This window comes from Symphalangus syndactylus, chromosome 13 (assembly GCF_028878055.3).
Source record: "Symphalangus syndactylus isolate Jambi chromosome 13, NHGRI_mSymSyn1-v2.1_pri, whole genome shotgun sequence".
NCBI classification, from domain to species: domain Eukaryota; kingdom Metazoa; phylum Chordata; class Mammalia; order Primates; family Hylobatidae; genus Symphalangus; species Symphalangus syndactylus.
Window position 1 is genome coordinate 51,522,174 of NC_072435.2, and position 20,968 is coordinate 51,543,141.

General features: G+C 36.5%; 1 protein-coding gene across 1 annotated transcript in view; it reads left to right on the forward strand.

Moving 5' to 3' along the window:
* LOC129459854 (cyclin-Y-like protein 2) overlaps positions 1–20,968 on the forward strand; it is a 49,592-nt gene that overhangs the window by 14,652 nt on the left and 13,972 nt on the right. The window contains 6 exon segments of the mRNA XM_063614899.1: positions 4,970–5,044; positions 7,311–7,345; positions 11,890–11,990; positions 15,094–15,129; positions 18,351–18,402; positions 19,500–19,619. Coding sequence (XP_063470969.1) covers positions 4,970–5,044; positions 7,311–7,345; positions 11,890–11,990; positions 15,094–15,129; positions 18,351–18,402; positions 19,500–19,619 — 419 coding nt within the window.

Sequence of the window (20,968 nt, forward strand, 5' to 3'; positions counted from 1 at the left end):
CTCAAACTCCTGGTGTCAAGCAATTCTCCCACATTAACCACGCAAAGTGTTGGGATTAGAGGCATGAGTCACCACACTTGGCTCAGAAATGTTCTTAAAAGCCTAAGAAGTAGAGTTAAGTGCTCTTAAGACATATATAGGCCAGGCACGGTGGCTCACACCTGTAATCCCAGCACTTTAGGAGGCTGAGGTGGGTGGATCACGAGGTCAGGAGATCGAGACCATCCTGGCTAACAAGGTGAAACCCCGTCTCTACTAAAAATACAAAAAATTAGCCAGGCGTGGTGGAGGGCACCTGTAGTCCCAGCTACTCGGGAGGCTGAGGCAGAAGAATGGCGTGAACCTGGGAGGTGGAGCTTGCAGTGAGCCGAGATCACACCACTGCACTCCAGCATGAGTGACAGTGTGAGGATCTGTCAAAAAAAAAAAAAGAAACATATAAAGGGGGAAAGTATACTACCTAATATGAAATGTCACAGCTCAGTCACAGTCACTAAAACAGATCAAGGAGTTGAAAAGTTATGGCAAGACGGACAACTGACATGGAGGAACAGCAGTGGTTAGGAAGCCCAAGGTGGGGTTGTCCGACCTGGGAAAGCAGAACCAAGGCATGAGTGAGCTTGAGATGGGCACAAAGGAGCTCCACATGTGCCCTCAGGTGATACCGGCAGGCCAGCTCAAGGCTAGCAGGTAGGTAGCATCTGATGTGTGAAAAGTCTGGCCTTAGATAAAATCTCAAACTGCATCATAATTGAGAGACTTGGAATGTTTTTATAGGCCATAAAACTAATACCAGGTACAGTATAGGGATGATAGAGCAGGTCGCTAAATGCAGTAAGCCTTTACATAAACAGATGCCCAGCAGTTGGCTCAGAAAGTGTTGACGTATTTTATTTAATTGGGATATATGAAAGTAATATGTTGAAATTAATCTCTTTCTCTGAATATGCTCCTTCTGTCAGTTAATTCCTTCATTTCTGCCCTCTTCCTGTTAATATTTTGACAGGAAAAGTTATTTCTTGCCAGTTTACAGTTGCATAATTTTAACACCTTTGGCCTTTAATAATGCATTTTAGTTATTCTAAATTGCATACATTGTTTTGTTACGTTTTTAACATCTTTACAATTGAGATAGATCTTACGACTAATAGAATCTAGAGAAAAACCAGTATTCAGTGTCAGCGGGTCTACAGATTCCTTCCTCTGAGGGATGTTTACATTTAGACCTGGGCACAACTGTTTTTAAGTCATATGTTTCCCCATCATTCTATTATGCTGCCAGATTACGTTGTAATTTAAATTGATAGTACAAAAACACTGGGTCTTAAAATACGTGATAGTTATAACCCCTAATCATGAGATCAAAATTATTTTCCTAGTTTCAAACATTTTAGCAGGTTACAAAAATAATTTTTGAAGGCATTCACATATAAGTTGTGTAGTTACTGTGTTTTTGTCCTCTGGATATCTCTAAATCTCTGCATGTGCCTGTCTATGGGGCCTAATATTTTATTTAATAGTTGGCAGTCTTTTGTGACAATGAAAAAAGAGTAGTGTGATTTCTCAGAGTCTCCTTAGGCTCTTGGGAAAAGAGTTAATGGAGAATGCAGAAATAACAGTGTATGTGTTTAAGTTTCTGTCTAATGGCTTAAGTGTCCATTCTATAAAATAGCAATATGTGGTATTTGTCATCAGCAGAAATTACAAGTTATATAGAAAATTGTGGTAGGCTATAGACATAAAATGAACATTTTCTGAAAACCCCATGCAAATAAACACTAGTAAATTCCTAGTGAGTTCAGTACATACAGTATGTACAAATGATATGAAACTCATCAAAGTGGAAATAACATTGTTAACTATGGAAAAATGGTCACAGTGTACAATCTAATAAACAAATATAAGTTACAGCCTCAATAGTGTTCGTCCTTCACATCAGTAGGAATTGTTTTAAGTATCCAAAGCTGAACTAGAAGCTAAAACTGGTGTGATTTGAAGCACTGTGCCCTAATATGCCCATATCTTCTTTAGAAAGCAACTTAACGCTATATATTGATTCATGAAAACAATCTCACCTTTGTTCTAGTCATTCCACTTTTGAAAATCTTTCTTAAGGATCTCTAAAAAAAAGTACAAGATACTATACATGAAGGTTTTCCTCATAAGAACAAAACTTTGTAAATGCCTAAATCACCAACGGTAGGGCATTGGCTAAGTAAAGTATAGGAATAACACTTGATGAGCCAATATTTTCCAAAGGGGTCAAGGTCATTTGTAAGAAAACAAAACATGAATGGTGTACTGCTTAGAGGTTTTTTTTTTTTTTTTTTTTTTTACCATGCATAAGGAAAACAAAAGGTAATGGTTGTGAGTTTTAAACAAGGCATTATTTTGGCTGTTGCAAATTTCTGTTCTTGATAAGACATTTCTTAAGAAGTAAGCAAGAGACTTTTACCTATTCCTGCCTTTAGTGTAATCATCAGTACTATCAGTAGTGCTGACTAACCAAGTCTCTTACAGCTGCCAGTTGAAGAAAATCTACCTCAAAATAGTTAAAAATGTTTATTGAAAAATTAACTTGTATAGCCAGGGAGTTAACAGGAGTCAGTGAGGCACTACTTGACCAAGGAATCAAATGATATCCCCAGAACCTATCTCAGTTATGCTCTTCTCTGTTGATCTCTCCTGAAAATACCCTTCTCTTGATGGCAATGGGAGCCACTGGCAACTCCTGGTCAGCTACCAGTCCTGTGAGCCAGTTCTTCCTTTCTCCTCTAATTCTTGGGAAGTCCCAGATGAACTGCGATTGACTGGCCAACCCCTTGGTCAGATGCCCAGCATAAAACCCCAGGAATGGGGGAGTGACAGCTTGTTACTTGAGCTGATCTTGTTTTATTTCCTGTATGTTTTCATTTCTTCTTGATTCTTGTATTGAAATACACAATAGCACATCTTGGTTTTATGTGTGGGGTATATGTGTATGGGTGTAAGCCTGCTACTTTTTGAATCTTGTACATAATTTTCCTGGGCTTCCATGGAAAATTCCAAATTAAACATTATGACACAGGTACTGAAACATTATATGAATTCTGCAAACATTTCACACTCAAATGATAATATATTTGCTTTTTTGGTACAAAGTAGTCATGGACTTTTTCAGAAGCTTTAGGTTAGGGACGGCTATACAAGTCTCTTCCTGTCATGTTGTGCACAAACGATTTTATTTTTCCACATAGCTAACATTATATCATCAAATTTTCAAATATGTGGGAAAAAAACTTGAAAATGACTTTTGTGTAAGTTTTTTACATAAAAATGTTTTCTCCCAATGAACTTCAAATCATGGAGAAAAAGCAGATTTGTTAGCTATGTAATATTCTAGTGAGACGGCAGTATTATTAAAATGGATGATTCGGATTTCTGCTAAATCAGAAACTCCCAAATTATTTTTATACTAGATTCTAACCACTTTAATTGGAGGGAAGGAAAGGATCCTGGGTAGATAAATTTGTGAAATGCTGAGTTGGACAGTATTCACTAACAGGCTGATTAGTTTTTACTGTACCACTGTGCACTTTGATTTTGTAAAAGCAAGGGATAGAGCGGATTGTGATTTGCCCACTAAACCCCTTTTTAAAAAGTAGAACAGTTATTAATATGTGATTTGGAAAATATTGCCTTAATTATTACTCTGTGTGGATCTTCACCTAGTTTCTTACAGGATTGCTTAAGATAAGTGGGTTGAGATGGACAGTGCTGAGGAGTGTCATAGGTTTTTATTTTCCCTTATTACAACTTTTATTATATGATGACAAAGTTTGTGTAATAAAAATTCAAGAATATTATTTTTAGTCTTGCTTAGATGGATTATCTCCCTTTGGTGCAAGGTGGACTGTAAACAGACCTACCTTGACATATATAGGGCCAACATTTTTTAGAAGAAGATCTAAGTAAGATCTGTTTCAAAAGTACTCTTGATGAAGTCCCAAATGAATCATGTGCTGGAAAGAAATGAGATTTTAGCTTTGGAAATGGAGGGCAAAAGTTAAAAATCATTTTCTGACATGAAAGTGTCCTTATAGATTAGAGCATTGAACTTTTTATGTAGTCCACTTAAATCTGCCATGATGAATTGCCCCTGAATAAATCACAGACAAGTAGATGAGTTAGCCATGTTATTTTCTGAGGGATAGTGGCCAAAAAACAGCTCTTTATTTTAGCATGTTTGATATATTGAGCTAGTGTCTGACAGTAATTTTTCCACAGCATCACTTGCTGCTTGAGCCTATTCCTAAAATGTGCTGCGAATATCACTAGAGAGGCAAGTGATTATCTTTTTATTTGATAAGTAGAAGTGGTAGATGCAGGAGGCAGATGAGGGGGAGGGTGTCCAGAGAATCTGTGACCTGCCTATGCACTAGGAGAATGGGGTGGGGTCACGAGAAGTTTGCATCTTGTGCAGTGGGGAGGAGCCTGGCTTCTTCAGCTTGTGTGTGGTGGCCTGGTATTCAGTCTGTGAGTTGGGAGCCCGCTGGAAGGATCCCCTCTCGCTTTTCTGAGAATTTTTTTTCCTTTTTGCCAAGTAAATTCTGTTCTACTCACCCTTCAATGTGTCCTTGAGCCTAATCTTTCTTGGTCGTGTGACAAGAACCTGGTTTTAGCTGAACTAAGGAGCAGAGTTTTGCAGCAGAAGGAGCAGGGCATGTATATGAGTCCTCTTTTGCATTAGATTATTTAGTTTTAGTCTCTTTGAAAGTCCTTGACATAGCCCAGTTTTATTCTATATATATGCAGAGAGGCTATAATTTTGCATTCACAAGTAGAATTATATTTTTGCCTTTATTTCCTTCATATTTATCACTAGAAACTTTTTTCATTACTATTTAAAGTGATTAAAATGAATGTGTAGCTACTTTAAAAATCATTTTTTCTATTCACATAAATTATCACATTTTTTTTTTCTCTGTAGATAGCGCTTTGGAGCCAAACCCTTCTGATGATCCAAGGGCAGGCACAATCTTCTTGCAAAAAGCTCAAACAGATGGTGAGACGACGCTGTTTCTTCCACCAAGAAGACGACTGAAAACTCTCTGTCATAATGAGTGTATTATAGACAGTATTTAGAGAAACTTACATTGGTTTAAATTTTTCAACTTTTCATATATTCACTTGTCCTATTTTAATGTGTGAAATACTTCTCTTTAGTTGTTAGTGAAAACATGTAAACTTTCTGTTTATACATTTTGCTACCTTTTAGCAACACCATTTGTCATGTGATTTAGGAGTAGTCATAGATTTATCTTTATTCATAATTTTTTATTCATAATTTTTTGTCTTTCACCCTTTTTCCCTTGCTCCAAAGAGTTCATTTTAATGATGAATGATAGAATTTAGGCTTCAGCTTGGTTTTTATTTAAACAAATTAAAAAAATCATTTGTTCATCATTGGGGATTAAATTTGTGATTTCAGCCTCCTCTTATACAGTGCTTTAACCATATGAGTTTATCACATCCAAGTTTATGCTACTCAAAACTTTTAAGCTATTAAACTTTTCCTGTTAATGTAATATAAATTTAAATATCCAGTACTCCTGCTTATATTTTAAATGTTATGTTAAATCGTAGTTTATTTGATCAAAAAGCCATATACAACCAAGTTTTTTAGTTGATTTCAACAGTAAGAATATAAATGAGGGTTCTATAATAATATTTGAAGTAATGCAGCACAATAAAATTTGGGTTTCTAATTGTGCTCTTATGGTTTGTGTGGATTTCGCCTGCGTTAAGTCAGTCATCTCTGGTCAGGACTTGTGTTTGTTCATTTTTGCATTGCTATAAAGAAATACCTGAGTCTGGGTAATTTATTTTTAAAAAAAGTTTAATTGGCTCCTAGTTCTGCAGGCTTTACAAACATAGCTTCAACACCTGCTTCTGCTGAGGACCTCAGCAAGCTTACAATCATAATGGAAGGCAAAAGGAGAGCAGGTGGTTTCACATGAGAAAGGAAGCAAGAGAGAGGGGAGGGTGGAAGGTGCCACACTCTTAACTAGCTCTTATGTAAATTACCAGAATGAGAATTTGCTCATTATTGTGAGGATGGCACCAAGCCATTCATAAGGAATCCACCGCCATTACCCAAACACCTCCCGGGAGGCCCTGTCTCCAACATTGAGGGTCACATTCTCATATGACATCTGGAGTGGGAGAAATATCTAAACCATATCAGAATTGTATTTATTAGTTCCTTCCAGAGCCATGGGCTTCTCACAGAGTGTGTGGAAGCAGTGAAGGCTATTTCATGTCCCTCAAGTCTTCAGTGGTAGGATTGTTTGCCTTCAAGGCCTTCCAGCATCAAAGGAGGAGGGAGTGTAGGAAACAAAGCATGGCCCAAGTCCCTCTTGGAGCTTTTGTTATTTTGGCTTTTGTTAGAAAAAAAAAAAATGATTTTGTTTGCTGCAGATACTATGTCCAATTAAGTTTGCATACTCATTTTAAAATTTAAATGTAAGATAGGTTACTTTCCAGTTGTGCAAAGACACATTTTTTTGTTAGTGACATATTAGTAGATGACCAATAAGTGGTTTGAGATGCTTACAGGGATTCTGGTGCATCTACAGATTTGCACCTGGCCAGGAACTAGTTCTTAGAGCTCCTAGCTCTTAGATTCTGGTAATTAAAGTAATCCATGTGTAAACGCAGAGTGAGAAAATACCAATGAATCACGGCTCATATATGCAACAGTTAAACTTATTTATTAGCTAAATTTCTCATCTGGCTTAAGTTGTTATGCCCCTTTTTTTGTACATGAGGATCCTTTCATTTGACTGTAATAAAATGGATAGATAGAGAGATAGATAGATAGATGATAGATAGATAGATGATAGATAGATAGATAGATAGATGATAGATAGAGATAAATAGATAGACAGATAGATATGTTTTTTACCCAGAGACGGAGTCTTGCTCTCTTGCCCACAGCTGGAGTGCAATGGTGCGATCTTGGCTCACTGCAACCTCCGCCTCCTGGTTCAAGCAATTCTCCTCCCTCAGCCTCCCACGTAGCTGGGATAACAGGCACATGCCACCATGCCTGGTTACGAATGTAATAGAATATCTGTTAGGACAAAAAATAAAGCCAAGTTTTTAGATTTTACTTTATGAGATTTATTATGCCCTATAATTTAAATTATAAATAGTTGGAAATTATTTTTAAATGGAATTTTGTCTCATTTTGCATAGGGATAATCAATCAGATGTTAGCAACTATTTTATTTTATATTCGTATCAGAACTGTTTTTTTTTATTCTTAGTTCAAGAAAAGAGAAAGAGCAACCACATGAACCATGTAAGTAAATAGTCACAAAGTTAAGAAATTCATAGTTTGAAGTAAAATATATCTATCTTGATTCCTTAAAAATAAAATGAGGACCCAGTGCTATTAGCATGGAACTCTCTTTGTGGACTTTGTAAATCTCTTCTGTCTTTCCAAGGATCAGATTTATGCAGAAAAGTCTTTAGCTTAGTGTGTCCACCTTTAAAAGGATCTGACAGGCAAGTTAAATTTTAAGTATGTGGTTGTGGTATAAAGATCTTTATTTAATCTTAAAATAAATCAAAAAACAAAATTAGAATAGCTAAGTTAATTTTCCACACGGTCTATTGACTTTCTGGTATAGCAGGTAAAAGCACAGCTTTCTGGGTATACCATGACATTATTTTTTTCCCACTGTTTTGTCCAATTGTAGCACACTTTTATTAAATCTGTAATATTTACATGATTCTGCTTATGCCAGTATTATTACTGCTAAGTCATACAGTGTTTCAGCTGTGCATCTGCATTACATATCCTTCATTCATTTAAACAGTTCTGGCATCTGAGCACTTCTTCACTTCTCCCAGATAATCCTTTTCCTGGCCTAATATAGTTTACCCAGCCAAATGCAGTAAGTAGCCCTTGGCTGGTCTCTCTGCTTTATCACATCCTGTAATTTTTAGCATGGAATTAATCGTCTGACTATATTCATTTGCCTGTTCTCTAACAGTTATTCTTACCGCAAGTGTTGTAACATTTGTCACATGCTTATCAAAAATATTCATCAGCTCAAATACATCTGTTTTATATTTCTCTTGGGGCAACTTTCCTTGGCCTTTTGTCATCCTAGTTCAGTGTAGAGTGGCTTTCCTAGATGTGCTACATGCTTGCTTTTCTAAGCTATCTCTTGAAAGTCTTCTGAGATCTCACTTAACTGCCGTCTTCTGTGAGATTCCCTGAGTCCTAGATTCTGTGTTTCTTTCTGCCTTGTTACCCTCTCTAGTTGTACTAGAGCACATTTTCCTGGGAAAGGGCACATAGGAACATGTTTAGAGACCCAGCTAGTCTTAAAGCACTTCCTCTTTGATACAGTATAAAATTTCAGGTTGAAACTAAATGTTAGGGTTCTAAAGGTATTTTGTAATTGTGTTCTCATTATAGTATTGTTTTTTAATCTGTTGCCATTGTGTGATACATTATTTGTAACCGGGTTTTACATATCTCTAGAAGCTTTTTAGGGCCTTCTTTCTCTCTGGGATTCTGAAATTTTATAATGCAGCTTGGTGTGAGGATCTTTTCCCTTTATTGGGGCTACTAAGTCTTCAGATTATCTCTTCTAGAGAATTTCTTTCTTCTCTATTTTCTCTGTTAATTTTTTCTGATATTCTTGTTATTCAGATGCTGGGCTGCTTAGACTCATGTATCCGCATTGGTTTTTAATCCCCCCACCCCCTCCTATTTTCCAGTTTGTCTTTTTCCTTCTACTTCTTGGATATTTTTTACTTTATAGTTTAATATTTCTTGTGTTTCTCTTGTTGAGGGTATTTTTTTAAAGTTTTGCTCCAAAATTTTTACTGGTCCTATGAATTATTTTTTCCTGTTGTTTTGCTCTCTCTTGAATGGTGGTCCTTGGCCTTCACTGGAAGCCGGACTTCTGTTCACTAAGGAGACTCACTGTGAGGTTTTGGAAATAAAGCCAGCATTTCATTTGGGGGACTTCAGTGTATTATCTGGGGATCTTTACTCTGGGACCATTCAGTTCCTTCTGAGAAGGCTCTCCCAATTTTCTGCCTGGGATGTAAAAGCATGGTGACTTGCTTTCCAGAAGCAGGGGTGGAGTTCTGCTTCTTGATGTACAGTTTTTTCCATCTCTCAGGTTTTAGCTATGGTATCTCTGAGCCCATAAATTTCAGCTTTTATATATCCAGAGAACACACATTTAAACTCCTTGTAAGATGGAAGGACAGGTGGACTTGGGGCTCTAACCACAGATTTTCAACTGACCTCACTTTTATTTTATGTTTCACCCTACTTTCAAAGGTGCCCTTTCCCTCTAAGTTGAATTCTGCCTTGGGTTCTGGAAGACAAACTGGCTTGCTTGTTTCTGTTCCAGTCACTTCCTGTAGGCACCAAAGTTGTGCTACCATGCCAGTTACCACTCCATTATCTACTTTTTATAATTCAGCATTTATTAAAAATCATCAATGTCAATCTTCTCTATTGGTCCTGCATATAACTTGAGTTATATGAGTAATTCTAATGAGATTTTAGGAGGGAGAGGGAATAAATTTATCATCAATCTATTATATTTAACCCAAATTTGTGACCTATATTTAAAGTGTAAATTATAATTTAATTTCAATATAATTAATATTAATCCAGAGAATTTTACTTATATATTTATAATAAATGTATTACACTTTTCTACCAGGGCCTTTTTTAGTTTTATTTTTATTTCTGAGACAAGGTCTCACTCTGTCATTTAGGCTGGAGTGCAGTGGTACAATCTCACCTCACTGCAACCTCCACGTCCCAGGTTCAAGCAATTCTCCCACCTCAGACTCCTGAGTAACTGGGATTACAGGCACCCACCACTGTACCTGGCTACATTTTAGTAGAGACAGGGTTTCACCATGTTGGCCAGGCAGGTCTCGAACTCCTGACCTCAAGTGATCTGCCTGCCTTGGCCTCTCAAAGTGCTGGGATTATAGGTGTGAGCCACTGTGGCCGGCCCTTGTTTAGTATTCCTATTCAAATTTTATACCCTGCCATATTGTTCCATTACTTCACACTATAAATGGAGCTGTTTTCATTAATGCCCAAAGTGTTAGAAATATTAAATTAAAATGTGTTCATTTTTAGCCTGGTCAACATAGCAAGACTGCATCTCTACAAAAACATTAAAAAACAAATTAGCCAGGCACGGTGGCATGTCCCTGTTGTCTCACCTACTCAGCAGGCTAAGGCAGAGGATTACTTGAGCCCAGGAGTTTGAGGCTGCTGTTAGCTCTGATTGTGCCAATGCGCTCCAGCCTGGGCAGCGAAGTGAGACCCTGTCTCAAAATAAAGGCTAATTCTTTAAAAACATACCTAAAATTTGTCCTCCCAAAAAGGAGAGAGACAAAAGTAAACTTTAGAATTTTCAATGGACTAAAACAAAAGGCAGCAGGTACAATGAAAAAAAAGTCAGTATAGGAGTTCAACAGATACTGGACCTTTGATGGTAATGTTTTGGTTTTGGCTTACTAAACTATGAGGTATGATGATTTTCTAGTCTTAAGACTAGAAAGTAAGACTTAAGACTACTAAGTAACACCTTCCATTTTGTGTTAAAGTTTGTAAAATTTTATATTCTTGGCATTTATGCAGACTGAATGAAGATAAGTTGTTCCTTTCTAGTTTTGACTACCTGAAATAATACCTATAAACAGTAAATTGTTAGTGTATTTGATATAATTAAATATGGTAAGATTCATCTTCCAAATTGGAACTGATTTAATTAATTTGTCAAGCACTTGTTGAACTTTTAAACTTGTCCAAAATTTTGTGCTCAGCATCTCCAGGTAGAGAAGAAAGGACTCTCCCTTCCTTGGAAAGACCTACTTTCTTATGAGGGGAATACTCTGTAAGAATTGGTATCATGTAACAAGTCATGAATTAGACTGACTAGTTTACAAAAATGGAAATATTTTGTGTTGTGGTTGCTGGCAAAGGAATCCCAGAGGGTAAATGGGGTCAAGCTTGCTGGGACAAAGAAAAAGAATCCTAGGCAGAGAGCAAAAGGAAACTGTGTGGCAGGAGAATGCCTACGAGCAGGTCAAATGACTTGTAGAATAAAATGAATCAACTTTTGAAATGAATGGAAAGTATTCTCCGAGAGTCTCATTTGAGTGATGTCCTGGCAGTCTTATTGAAACATGAAGTGAAAGTTAGATTCCTAGAGTTGTCTTTGTTATCTGTTTTCAGGGTGTGAGAGAATATTAAAGTGATAGTCTTTTTATCTTCAACGTGAGAAAACAGGACTAGAGAATGCTATGGCTTTCTCTATTGCTGGTTATGGAGCAGCCCTGGCACACAGAGCATCTGAATCTAAAACACTTCTTTTGTCCCACTGTCTTCTCGAAGATTACATTTAGGGTTAGTAACTTAGTAATGTAGCATTAGTCTTCATTCATTGCAATAAAATTCTCTTGTGCCAATATTATTTAATGCATTACAGCTTATTGTAGTAAGTAAATAATAGAAAATCTCAGCTGCTTTATATTGCTTTAAAAACACTGAAATCTTAAACATTTCTCATTATTTATAAAGGGGAATTCACAATAGACGCTTGCCAGGTCTGATGACAGGTACCATATTTAGGGCAGCCTTTTATAACCCATTTCTCAAACATCCTCTGTTGAATTTAAGAGCCTCCAGTGGGTTTCCCATGGAGTGCACATGATTCCACACTCAGTTCATGAAGTATAAGAAGTACCTTAGTACTTTGTCATTTGACATTTTAAGCAATGGGAAAAAATACACTTTTATAGGTTTAACTTACTGTGATGTTTTCTTCTATTTCCCTTCCCCTTCAGGTACCCACTAAGCATTTTATTAAAAAGTGCAGCTCATGTTCAACCATATACCTAGATGACAGCACAGCCAGCCAGCCTCATCTTACAACCGTAGTAAAATCGTGAGTACAACTATGATGTCAAGGGACACAGCCCCTTATTCTAAAATCATCCCAGCCATCCTCGGTTATTTCAGCTGTTTGATTGTCCTTTTCGGCAATGAGTTTAAGAAACTGGTGTCAACTATATATTGATTTCCGATTCTAAATATTAATTTTCAAAAAAATATTAATTTTCAGTTTCTCCTTTAGCTTTAGACTTCACACTGGAAGAGAAAATTAGTTAGCAAATAATCAAGCTTTGGAAAAGTGTAGTTATTTATTTGATGCTTTTATGCCTTATGTTGAATACAATGAGTAGGATAGGTGTCCTTTATAGGATGTTTTCCCCCCCAAAAAAGGATTTTTTTATGAGTTACAGGCCTAAATCAATCAATGTGTACTACTTTTGACATTAATCTTGGAAGAAGGAACAACTTTTTCTCTACTGGCACCGTAATGTATCTGCATTTGACTTCCCTTCATTTTGCATGAACACCTCACAGGGCACAATTGAAGATGCACTTTTAGAACAACCTAAGACAAGCCTTTCAAGTTTATTTTAAAAGCAACAATAACAACAACAGCTCCGTTGGGGTTGTCTAGAGAACATCATGATCATCTGCTTGGATTATGAGTGTTTAATTTTTGGAACACAGTTTTAGAAAACAGTTTGGAGAGTGCTAATTTAGAATATTAATGTCTTTATCTTTCATTTTACTTCTTTTTCTTCACAAAAGGACGGTTGTCAGTTTTACTTTTCATTCTATAAACATAGCTAGCTTATAAACAATTTTGTTTCTAATGCACTAGCTTTCCTAGCCAAACCAATTGTTAGTAACTTCTATTTTAATTAAAAGTAGGAAGTTTACACTCATAATAATGTCACTTTTCTATCTCACTTTTAACAGTGATTGAGATAAAACTGTGTTTCAGCAAAAACTTAACTCAAACTCTGTCTAGAGTCTTAAGCTTTGTTACCTATTAAGTAATCACTAAACTTCTGTATTCAGCCAAGTCTCTAAATCCTTGGGCAAAAAAAAAAAAAAAAAGAAAGAAACCAGCAAAACAAACAAACAAACAAAAAATAAAACTGTACTTTGGCTAGAGTCCCTGGCTTCTATTCAAAAGATTGTAATATGTTAGTATACAATTCAAAAGTAGTTTTAAAGATTAATCTTGCTCAAACAAGTATTCATAAAGTTTATGTTTTTTCCTCCATCATTCTAATTTTTAGAATTCTACTTTTGGAAGTGTAGTAAGTTTTAATTTTCTGTCAGAAATGATCACTTGGTATATTCACTATTGTAAAACAAAGGTTTATTGAGCAAATTAATCAGGCATAATGGGTTTATGAACAGATTTTGGAAAATGTTTTATATAGGTGAGTAGAGCATTGTTCTCAATGGAATGCATGGACCACATTTGATTCCTTATGCAAGTTTTCTTAAAATATATGTCTGCAATCACATGCCTCTTCCTACCTCCACCTCTCCTTCAACTCCAGGCACTCAGAAGCCTTTTAAGAAAATAGGGATGGAGGCCGGGCGTCGTGGCTCACGCTTGTAATCCCAGCACTTTGGGAGGCCGAGGCGGGCGGATCACGAGGTCAGGAGATCGAGACCACGGTGAAACCCCGTCTCTACTAAAAATACAAAAAATTAGGCGGGCGTGGTGGCGGGCGCCTGTAGTCCCAGCTACTTGGAGAGGCTGAGGCAAGAGAATGGCGTGAACCTGGGAGGCGGAGCTTGCAGTGAGCCGAGATTGCGCCACTGCACTCCAGCCTGGGCGACAGAGCGAGGCTCCGTCTCAAAAAAAAAAAAGAAGGAAAATAGGGATGGATGTGAGGCATTCTTATATGTATAAAAGCATCTCAGAAGATTCTGATTTGAACCCCAGCTCAATCATTCGGAAACCCTGCTGTACGTTGGAATCACTTGGGAAATTTTAACAACAACCCCGATGTTCAAAGTTATACACAATGCTAATTAAATCAAAATGTCTCGTGTGAAAAAGAAGGCAGATTTTAAAGCTCTTCAGGTGATTCCAAAGTGCAGCAAAGTTTGAGAGCCACTGCTTGATTTGAATTTAGGACAACAAGCTGCTCCTATTTGGTGGGACCTTGGGCAAGTCAATTTTAAACATTGTTTTTCTTATCTGTAAAATGGTATTGGATTAAATGTCATTTAGATCATTGGTCCTTTTCAGCAGGTAACTTCACATTCTGTGATTTTAAAATTATTTTAGAGATTAAAAACTTCTTGAAGCACTATAGACATAGCCATCTTAGATACTAATGTTACAGGCTTTTAAAAACATGCTAATATTATATAGACCTACTGTTAAAATTCAGATTTGCCTTCCCTCAATTATTTCAGCCTCATTTTAGATGCTGTGGGCAGATGGAAAAACATAACTTATGTTTCCTGATACACAGTGTCTGTAGATAACTTAAGAATACAGTAACATATATCTGAAGAGTTTTACTTGTTCATAAATATTTCATTTAAACTAATTGAAAGTACCTGCCCTTAATATTATACTGTGTAGTGTTATGCTGCATTATCTTAGCACTGCTTATTTTCAGAAAGCTATCATTGATTTTGTGTGTACTTAGGTTTACTAATATGAATTATGCAAAAGTTATTGTAAATGATTTAATTTGGTATAAAACACTTTTATCATTAATTTTTAGGAAATAATAAAACGGATGGTTAGGAGATAGTTAATTAAATCAACTAAAGTGCAGGGCCTAACGACTTAAAAAAAGCCACTACTGTATGTCTTAAATTTAAGCATATGTAACACATAGGTATAAATTGCATGGGATGAAAGGCTTTGTGGGTAGAAGAGCATCTAACAGGGAAATATGTTATTATTTATATATTATAATCATCAACAGAAACATGTCTTCTAACAGTATATTGCCTAGCATTTTGATCCTCGTATTTTTGTTAAAAGACAAAAAACTAAAACAAGAATGTAGTGCCGTAATGGTAACGTTCTGAAGTAGAAGATTTAAATTTCAGGGCCACTGGGAAAATTTCTTCCTCCCCCCCTTTTAAAAAAAGTTTTTAGACCCAACAAATGATAAAATCCATTGTTATGATTTTTTCTCTTTCCGTAGTGTGGCCTTAGCAATATATTATCACATGAAGAAAAGGTGAGCTCTTTTAAAACCTTTCTTATTATTCCAACTCATTACTTTTTATAATATCAATCTCAGTGTTAGTTCATAGCTATAGACACCATAAGCTGTATTGTGCCTACTAACATATTGAAGCATATTATTTGTGTTTTCTTTCACCCTTGAGACTCTTTAAGTCCTAACTTATTGAGAATCTCAAAGAATCTGTGTTTATATACTGTGTAAGAAATTAAAATTGAGATCTTTAAAAAATCTGCTTCTGGTTTAGATTTTACTACCTTAGCACTGTTGATATTTTGAGCTAGATAATGCTGTGTTGTGAGGAAATAAATGCTTTGTTGGTGCATTGCAGGAAGTTTAACAGCATTGATGGCCTTTACCCACTAGATGTCAGTAGTAAGCAAAAACCCAGGTTGTGACAACAAAAATATTTTCTGAAAACTATGTCGTTAACATAAATAGCATTTTTTAAAGAAAAATAACTTCTCTACAATAAAAAGTTGAGTAAAAAGTGTGTCATGCATTGATATTATTGCAAACCTCTAAAGTTTGGCATAATAGAAGACAGATGGATTCCCTTCGCAATTTTTTTAGAGAAGCAATAAGATGATCAAGCTTTTTGCAAATATGTAGTTACTAAAAGGTGTATCTTCAAAGCTTTTAGATAATTGTGAGTGTTATTTAATACTACCTCAAAACTCCCCTGTAACTAGTTTCTTAGTTACAGGGGAATTTTACATACCAATACATTTATTCCATCAATACTCACTGATTTTTCTTGTGCAGTAAATGGGCCTTTCCCCCATGCTTGCTTGTATAATAGTATGCATTAGTTATTTGGGAAATAATGGTTTATGTTTTGTTGTGTCAAAAACTCACTTTTGTTAGTATCACTATGTCTTATTAAGAGTTCTTTAAGTATTGAGAAGCTGTCGAGTTTATGGTAGAAGGAGTGTGTTTTCCAAAGTTCTGGTTTTTAGCCTGAAAGATTGACTATTATCATTGAGAACAGTTATTCTCTTTTTTTGTTTAACTTTTATATTAAGTTCACGTGTATATGTGCAGGTTTGTTACACAGGTGAACTTGTGTCATGGGGATTTGTTGTACATATTATTTCACTGCCTGGGTATTAAGCCTAGTACCCGTCAGTTATTTTTTCTGATCCTCTTCCTCTTCTCACCTTCCACCCTCCAAAAGATTTCAGTGTGTGTTGTTCCCCTCTATGTGTTAATGTGTTCCCATCATTTAGCTCTCACTTACCAATGAGAACATGTGATATTTGGTTTTCTATTCTTGTGTTAGTTTGCTAAGGATGATGGCCTCCAGCTCCATTAATATTACTGCAAAGGACATGATCTTGTTCTTTTTATGACTGCATAGTATTCCATGGTATATATGTACCACATTTTCTTTATACAGTCTAACATTGATGGGTATTTGTGTTGATTCCATATCTTTGCTTTTGTGAATAGTGCTACAGTAAGCCTATGTGTGCGTGTGACTTTATAATAGAATGATTTATATTCTTTTAGGTATATAGCCAGTAATGGTATTGGTTGGTTGAATGGTAATTCTGTCTGTAGGTCTGTGGGGAATCTCCAGACTGTCTTCCACAATGGTTGAACTAATTTACACTTTCACCAATAGGGGAACACTTATTTTCCATGATGTAAAAGGCTCACTTTATTCATTTTTGAGAATGATAGTCAGTTGTACTTTTAAATAAAAACAATATTTTATTTTAAAAAAGTGATTATTCAGTTTACATTTAAATCATTGGTTCTTTTTCTTAACACAACCATACTGCAGTAAGAAGTGCTTCTTGTTAGCTTTCCACTTATTCAGAGTGTTAAATAGGAAGGTAAAGATTTAATAATACCATTAATTTTTACTGCTTCATCAAAGACATTCTTAACTAAATCAGGCTCTCTTTTTTAACTGTAAGGGGCTGTGGAGAATAGAATGACTTCTAGTGTAATTTGATCACCTTGATTTATGCTGAGAAACCTTGATTTATGCTGAAAAACCAGCTATTTCACCCACTTTTGCTTTTATAAAATCATGGAAGTGTCACAGTGAGAAAGTAGGCAATGCCTTCATATCCTTTTAAAAATTATTTTAATTTATTTTTTATTTTTAATCAGCTTTCTCAGGCTGAAATAGTATTTTTATCAGAACAGTTTTGACTGCTTGGGCCTCATGAAAAATGGTCTAGGGGATCTCCAGAGGTCCACAGAGCACATTGCAAGAACCATTGGTTTATTAAACAGGCAAAATGTATTAGTTGTATTAACCTCTTAAGTTCATCAAAGACTGGCCTGTTTCAAAATAAAAAGACAGATTAAGTTTTTAATTCAAACTACTTAAAATAGATAAATATATCATGAGAATCTAATACAGAGAAAATGATGATAAAGAGAATAATTATACTATTATCAGTAATAGTCATTATTATATTATTATTAATACTTTTTAATTAGTAATTATTAAGAGAAAAAGACTAGGAAATCTGAATCACATTCACATTTATTTATTTATTTTATTTTATTTTATTTATTTATTTATTTTTTGAGACGGAGTCTCGCTCTGTCGCCCAGGCTGGAGTGCAGTGGCATTATCTTGGCTCACTGCAACCTCTGCCTCCTGCGTTCAAGCAATTCTCCTGTCTCAGCCTCCTGAGTAGCTAGGACTACAGGCGTGTGCCATCATGCCCAGCCAATTTTTTTTTTTATTTGTCGTAGAGACGGTGTTTCACTATGTTTGGTAGGATGGTCTCGATCTCCTGATCTCATGATCCGCCTGCCTTGGCCTCTCAAAGTGCTGGAATTACAGGCGTGAGCTGCCGCGCCCGGCCATATTCATATTTATTAAAGTTCTAAAGACTTTATTGCCCATTACTACTGCTTTCTAAAACATTCTTGTGTTCCAATGTCAGGTTAGAGGAGTAAAAACATAACAGGTTCATTACCATGGCCTGTTAGGGAGGGTCAGTACTTACTGGCAATCCTGACTGGTAACTGTAATAAAAGACTTCACAGTACTTGATGTGCTGAGTAAGAAGAGTCCAGGAGACCCTCCGAAGGTCAGGCTCCAGGAGAAGGATTTGTAAAACAGTTTGCCTTGGTGAAGCAAAACAGCAAAACACAAAGGAGGCATTATTTTACTAAACAGATATGTTACTGAGATATTAATCATTTCTGAATTAATTTCTTAAATGCACATTTTTACTTTATAGAGATGCAGATAAATCCCTCGATATATTTGATGAGCAATTACATCCACTCACTGTAAGTGTCACTTTTATTGAGGCCATATTTTTCTCATAGACTTGTGTTTGTTTCACGCTGAAGTCAAAGACATTTTTAAGTCTTCTTCCCCATGCTACGTTGCATCTAATCGTCTTATTTAAGAAGTGTTATAAAAAGGATGTGCTGGAATAAGAAATGACCTGCAGCTCTGGTTAATTAGTGAGCTAATGAGAGTAAATATATAATCCAAATAACAGAAAATTTATCTTTTAAAAAGATAATTGTCAGTGGCATCAAATAATATACATTTTTGTAAATGCCTTTAACACATATACATGATTTCTGTGAATAGAAATAAAAAACAATGTAAATTTAAATAAATGGTGTACAAATTAAAAGAAATACTTCCTCAGGTACATAATAGCCACATGTGGCTAGTAACCATTGTATTGAATAGTGCAGCCTTAGAGCCTTATGGTTACAGAAAACGAAATGTGTTTTTTCTTTTTTTTTTTTTTTTGAGACGGAGTCTCGCTCTGTCGCCCAGGCTGGAGTGCAGTGGCACAATCTCGGCTCACTGCAAGCTCCGCCTCCCGGGATCACGCCATTCTCCTGCCTCAGCCTCTCCGAGTAGCTGGGACTACAGGCGCCCACCACCACGCCTGGCTAATTTTTTGTATTTTTTAGTAGAGATGGGGTTTCACCGTGGTCTTGATCTCCTGACCTCGTGATCCGCCTGCCTCGGCGTCCCAAAGTGCTGGGATTACAAGCGTGAGCCACCGCGCCCGGCTAAATGTGTTTTTTCAAAGTTTGTTGCAGAGAAGAATGAATTATTGTCAGTAAGTAAGACTTTAAAGCCTAAAAGTAGTTTACATTTTTATAGAATTCTGTGGGGAAAAGAGTAGAAAGGAACATAAAAATTTTCTGAGCCTGAGCCCATTTTTTTCACTGAATGTTGATGAGTATTGAATCATTATAGTATCTTAAGATTACACTGTTCATATTTTAGAAACTAAAAGACATCTCCCCAATCCAAATTGTTCTAAGTGACACATAGGCACAAGTATGAATACTGCTGTCTTAATACTTCATTTTTTTTCCAATGGATACTTACATCACTTACTTTCTTCTTTCAGCAAGAAAAGATGCCAAAGGAATACTTTGAGTATGTTCCTGAACACAAGTTTATTTACAGATTTGTCCGTGTTCTTTTTAAAGCCACAAACCTAACAGCTGAATTTGCAATAGTAACTTTGGTAAGATATTTCTTATTTATAAAGCATTTTTAGAAGTTGGTACTTGTACACAGGGTATGGTGTTGTTTTTAAATAAAAGTTGGCTTCTGGGCTGGGCATGATAGCTCACATCTGTAATTTCAACACTTTGCAGGAGGCTGAGATGGGTAGATCACCTGAGGTCAGGAGTTCGAGACCAGCCTGGCCAACATGGCAAAAAACCATCTCTACTAAAATTACAAAAATTAGCCAGGCATGATGGTGGATGCCTGTAATCCCAGCTACTCAGGAGGCTGAGGCAGGAGAATCGCTTGAATCTGGGAGGCAGAGGTTGCAGTGAACCAAGATCTCCTCATTGCACTCCAGCCTGGGTGACAGAGCAAAACTCTGTCTCAAAAAAAAAAAAAAAAAAAAAAAGTTGGCTTCTGAAATTATTATCCAAACTTTAAGAGAAACTTATGAAAGCGAAGTAAATGCACACATTCGAGTTGAATCATCATTACAGCTTAAAATGTTGCCATTGCGTTTTTCATAATAGAACCATTGCTATTAAAAGCAGCGGGAGAGATTTCTGATTTCCCACCACACATCAGTGCATATGCAGTGTGCACACATGCAAGGCAGGTGGAGGTGTTGGGATGGGGAGCAGTAACAAAACCATCTGGTCCATGGGCAGAGATGGATTCCAGTGGAGCTCTGAGTTGAGTCCCAGGCTGCATTCCTCAGGCAGTTCTCATGCAGGCTGTGATTGACAGCTGCTGCCCTGTCGTCTTTGTTCCTCGGGCCATGGGTCTTAATCTACCCCTGCTGATCACTTGTGCCTGCTCATGAAATTGCCCAGGAATGTGGTTCCAGTTAGTCTTCCAAGCCATAGCTGTTTCCTTACATTTACATCATCCCTACAGAATTCCTATTGTACAAATATCATTTTGAATAATAAAGTCTATTCAAATTGTTGAAATTGTTTTACCCCTCTTCACAGCCAACCTATAGAGGAAAGTCAACTGCATGGCTGGGAAGGAAAGAATGCTTAGGTCAATACTTACTTATTTACCATTCAATTAGAGTTTAGGAGAGAAAGCTTCTGACGTGTACTTGAGTCAAAGCCCTCAATGGGTGCTGGACCAGACACAGGCCTTTTCGAGGAGCTGCAAGTCATTTGGAACTCTTAGCATATGCTGGAGGGAAGCAGGAGTGGTGCTTCCAGATTTAGAGAGATAGATGATGCTGGCGGGAAAGCTGGATTGGAAAAGGGAGAGTTTTGTACTCAGGCTAAGCTAGATGTGCCTTTTAGACAGCAGAGTAGCAGTGTCTAGTCATCATTTGGATATACGGGACTAGAGCATGGATTTGTGGTAGAGATGCAGAAT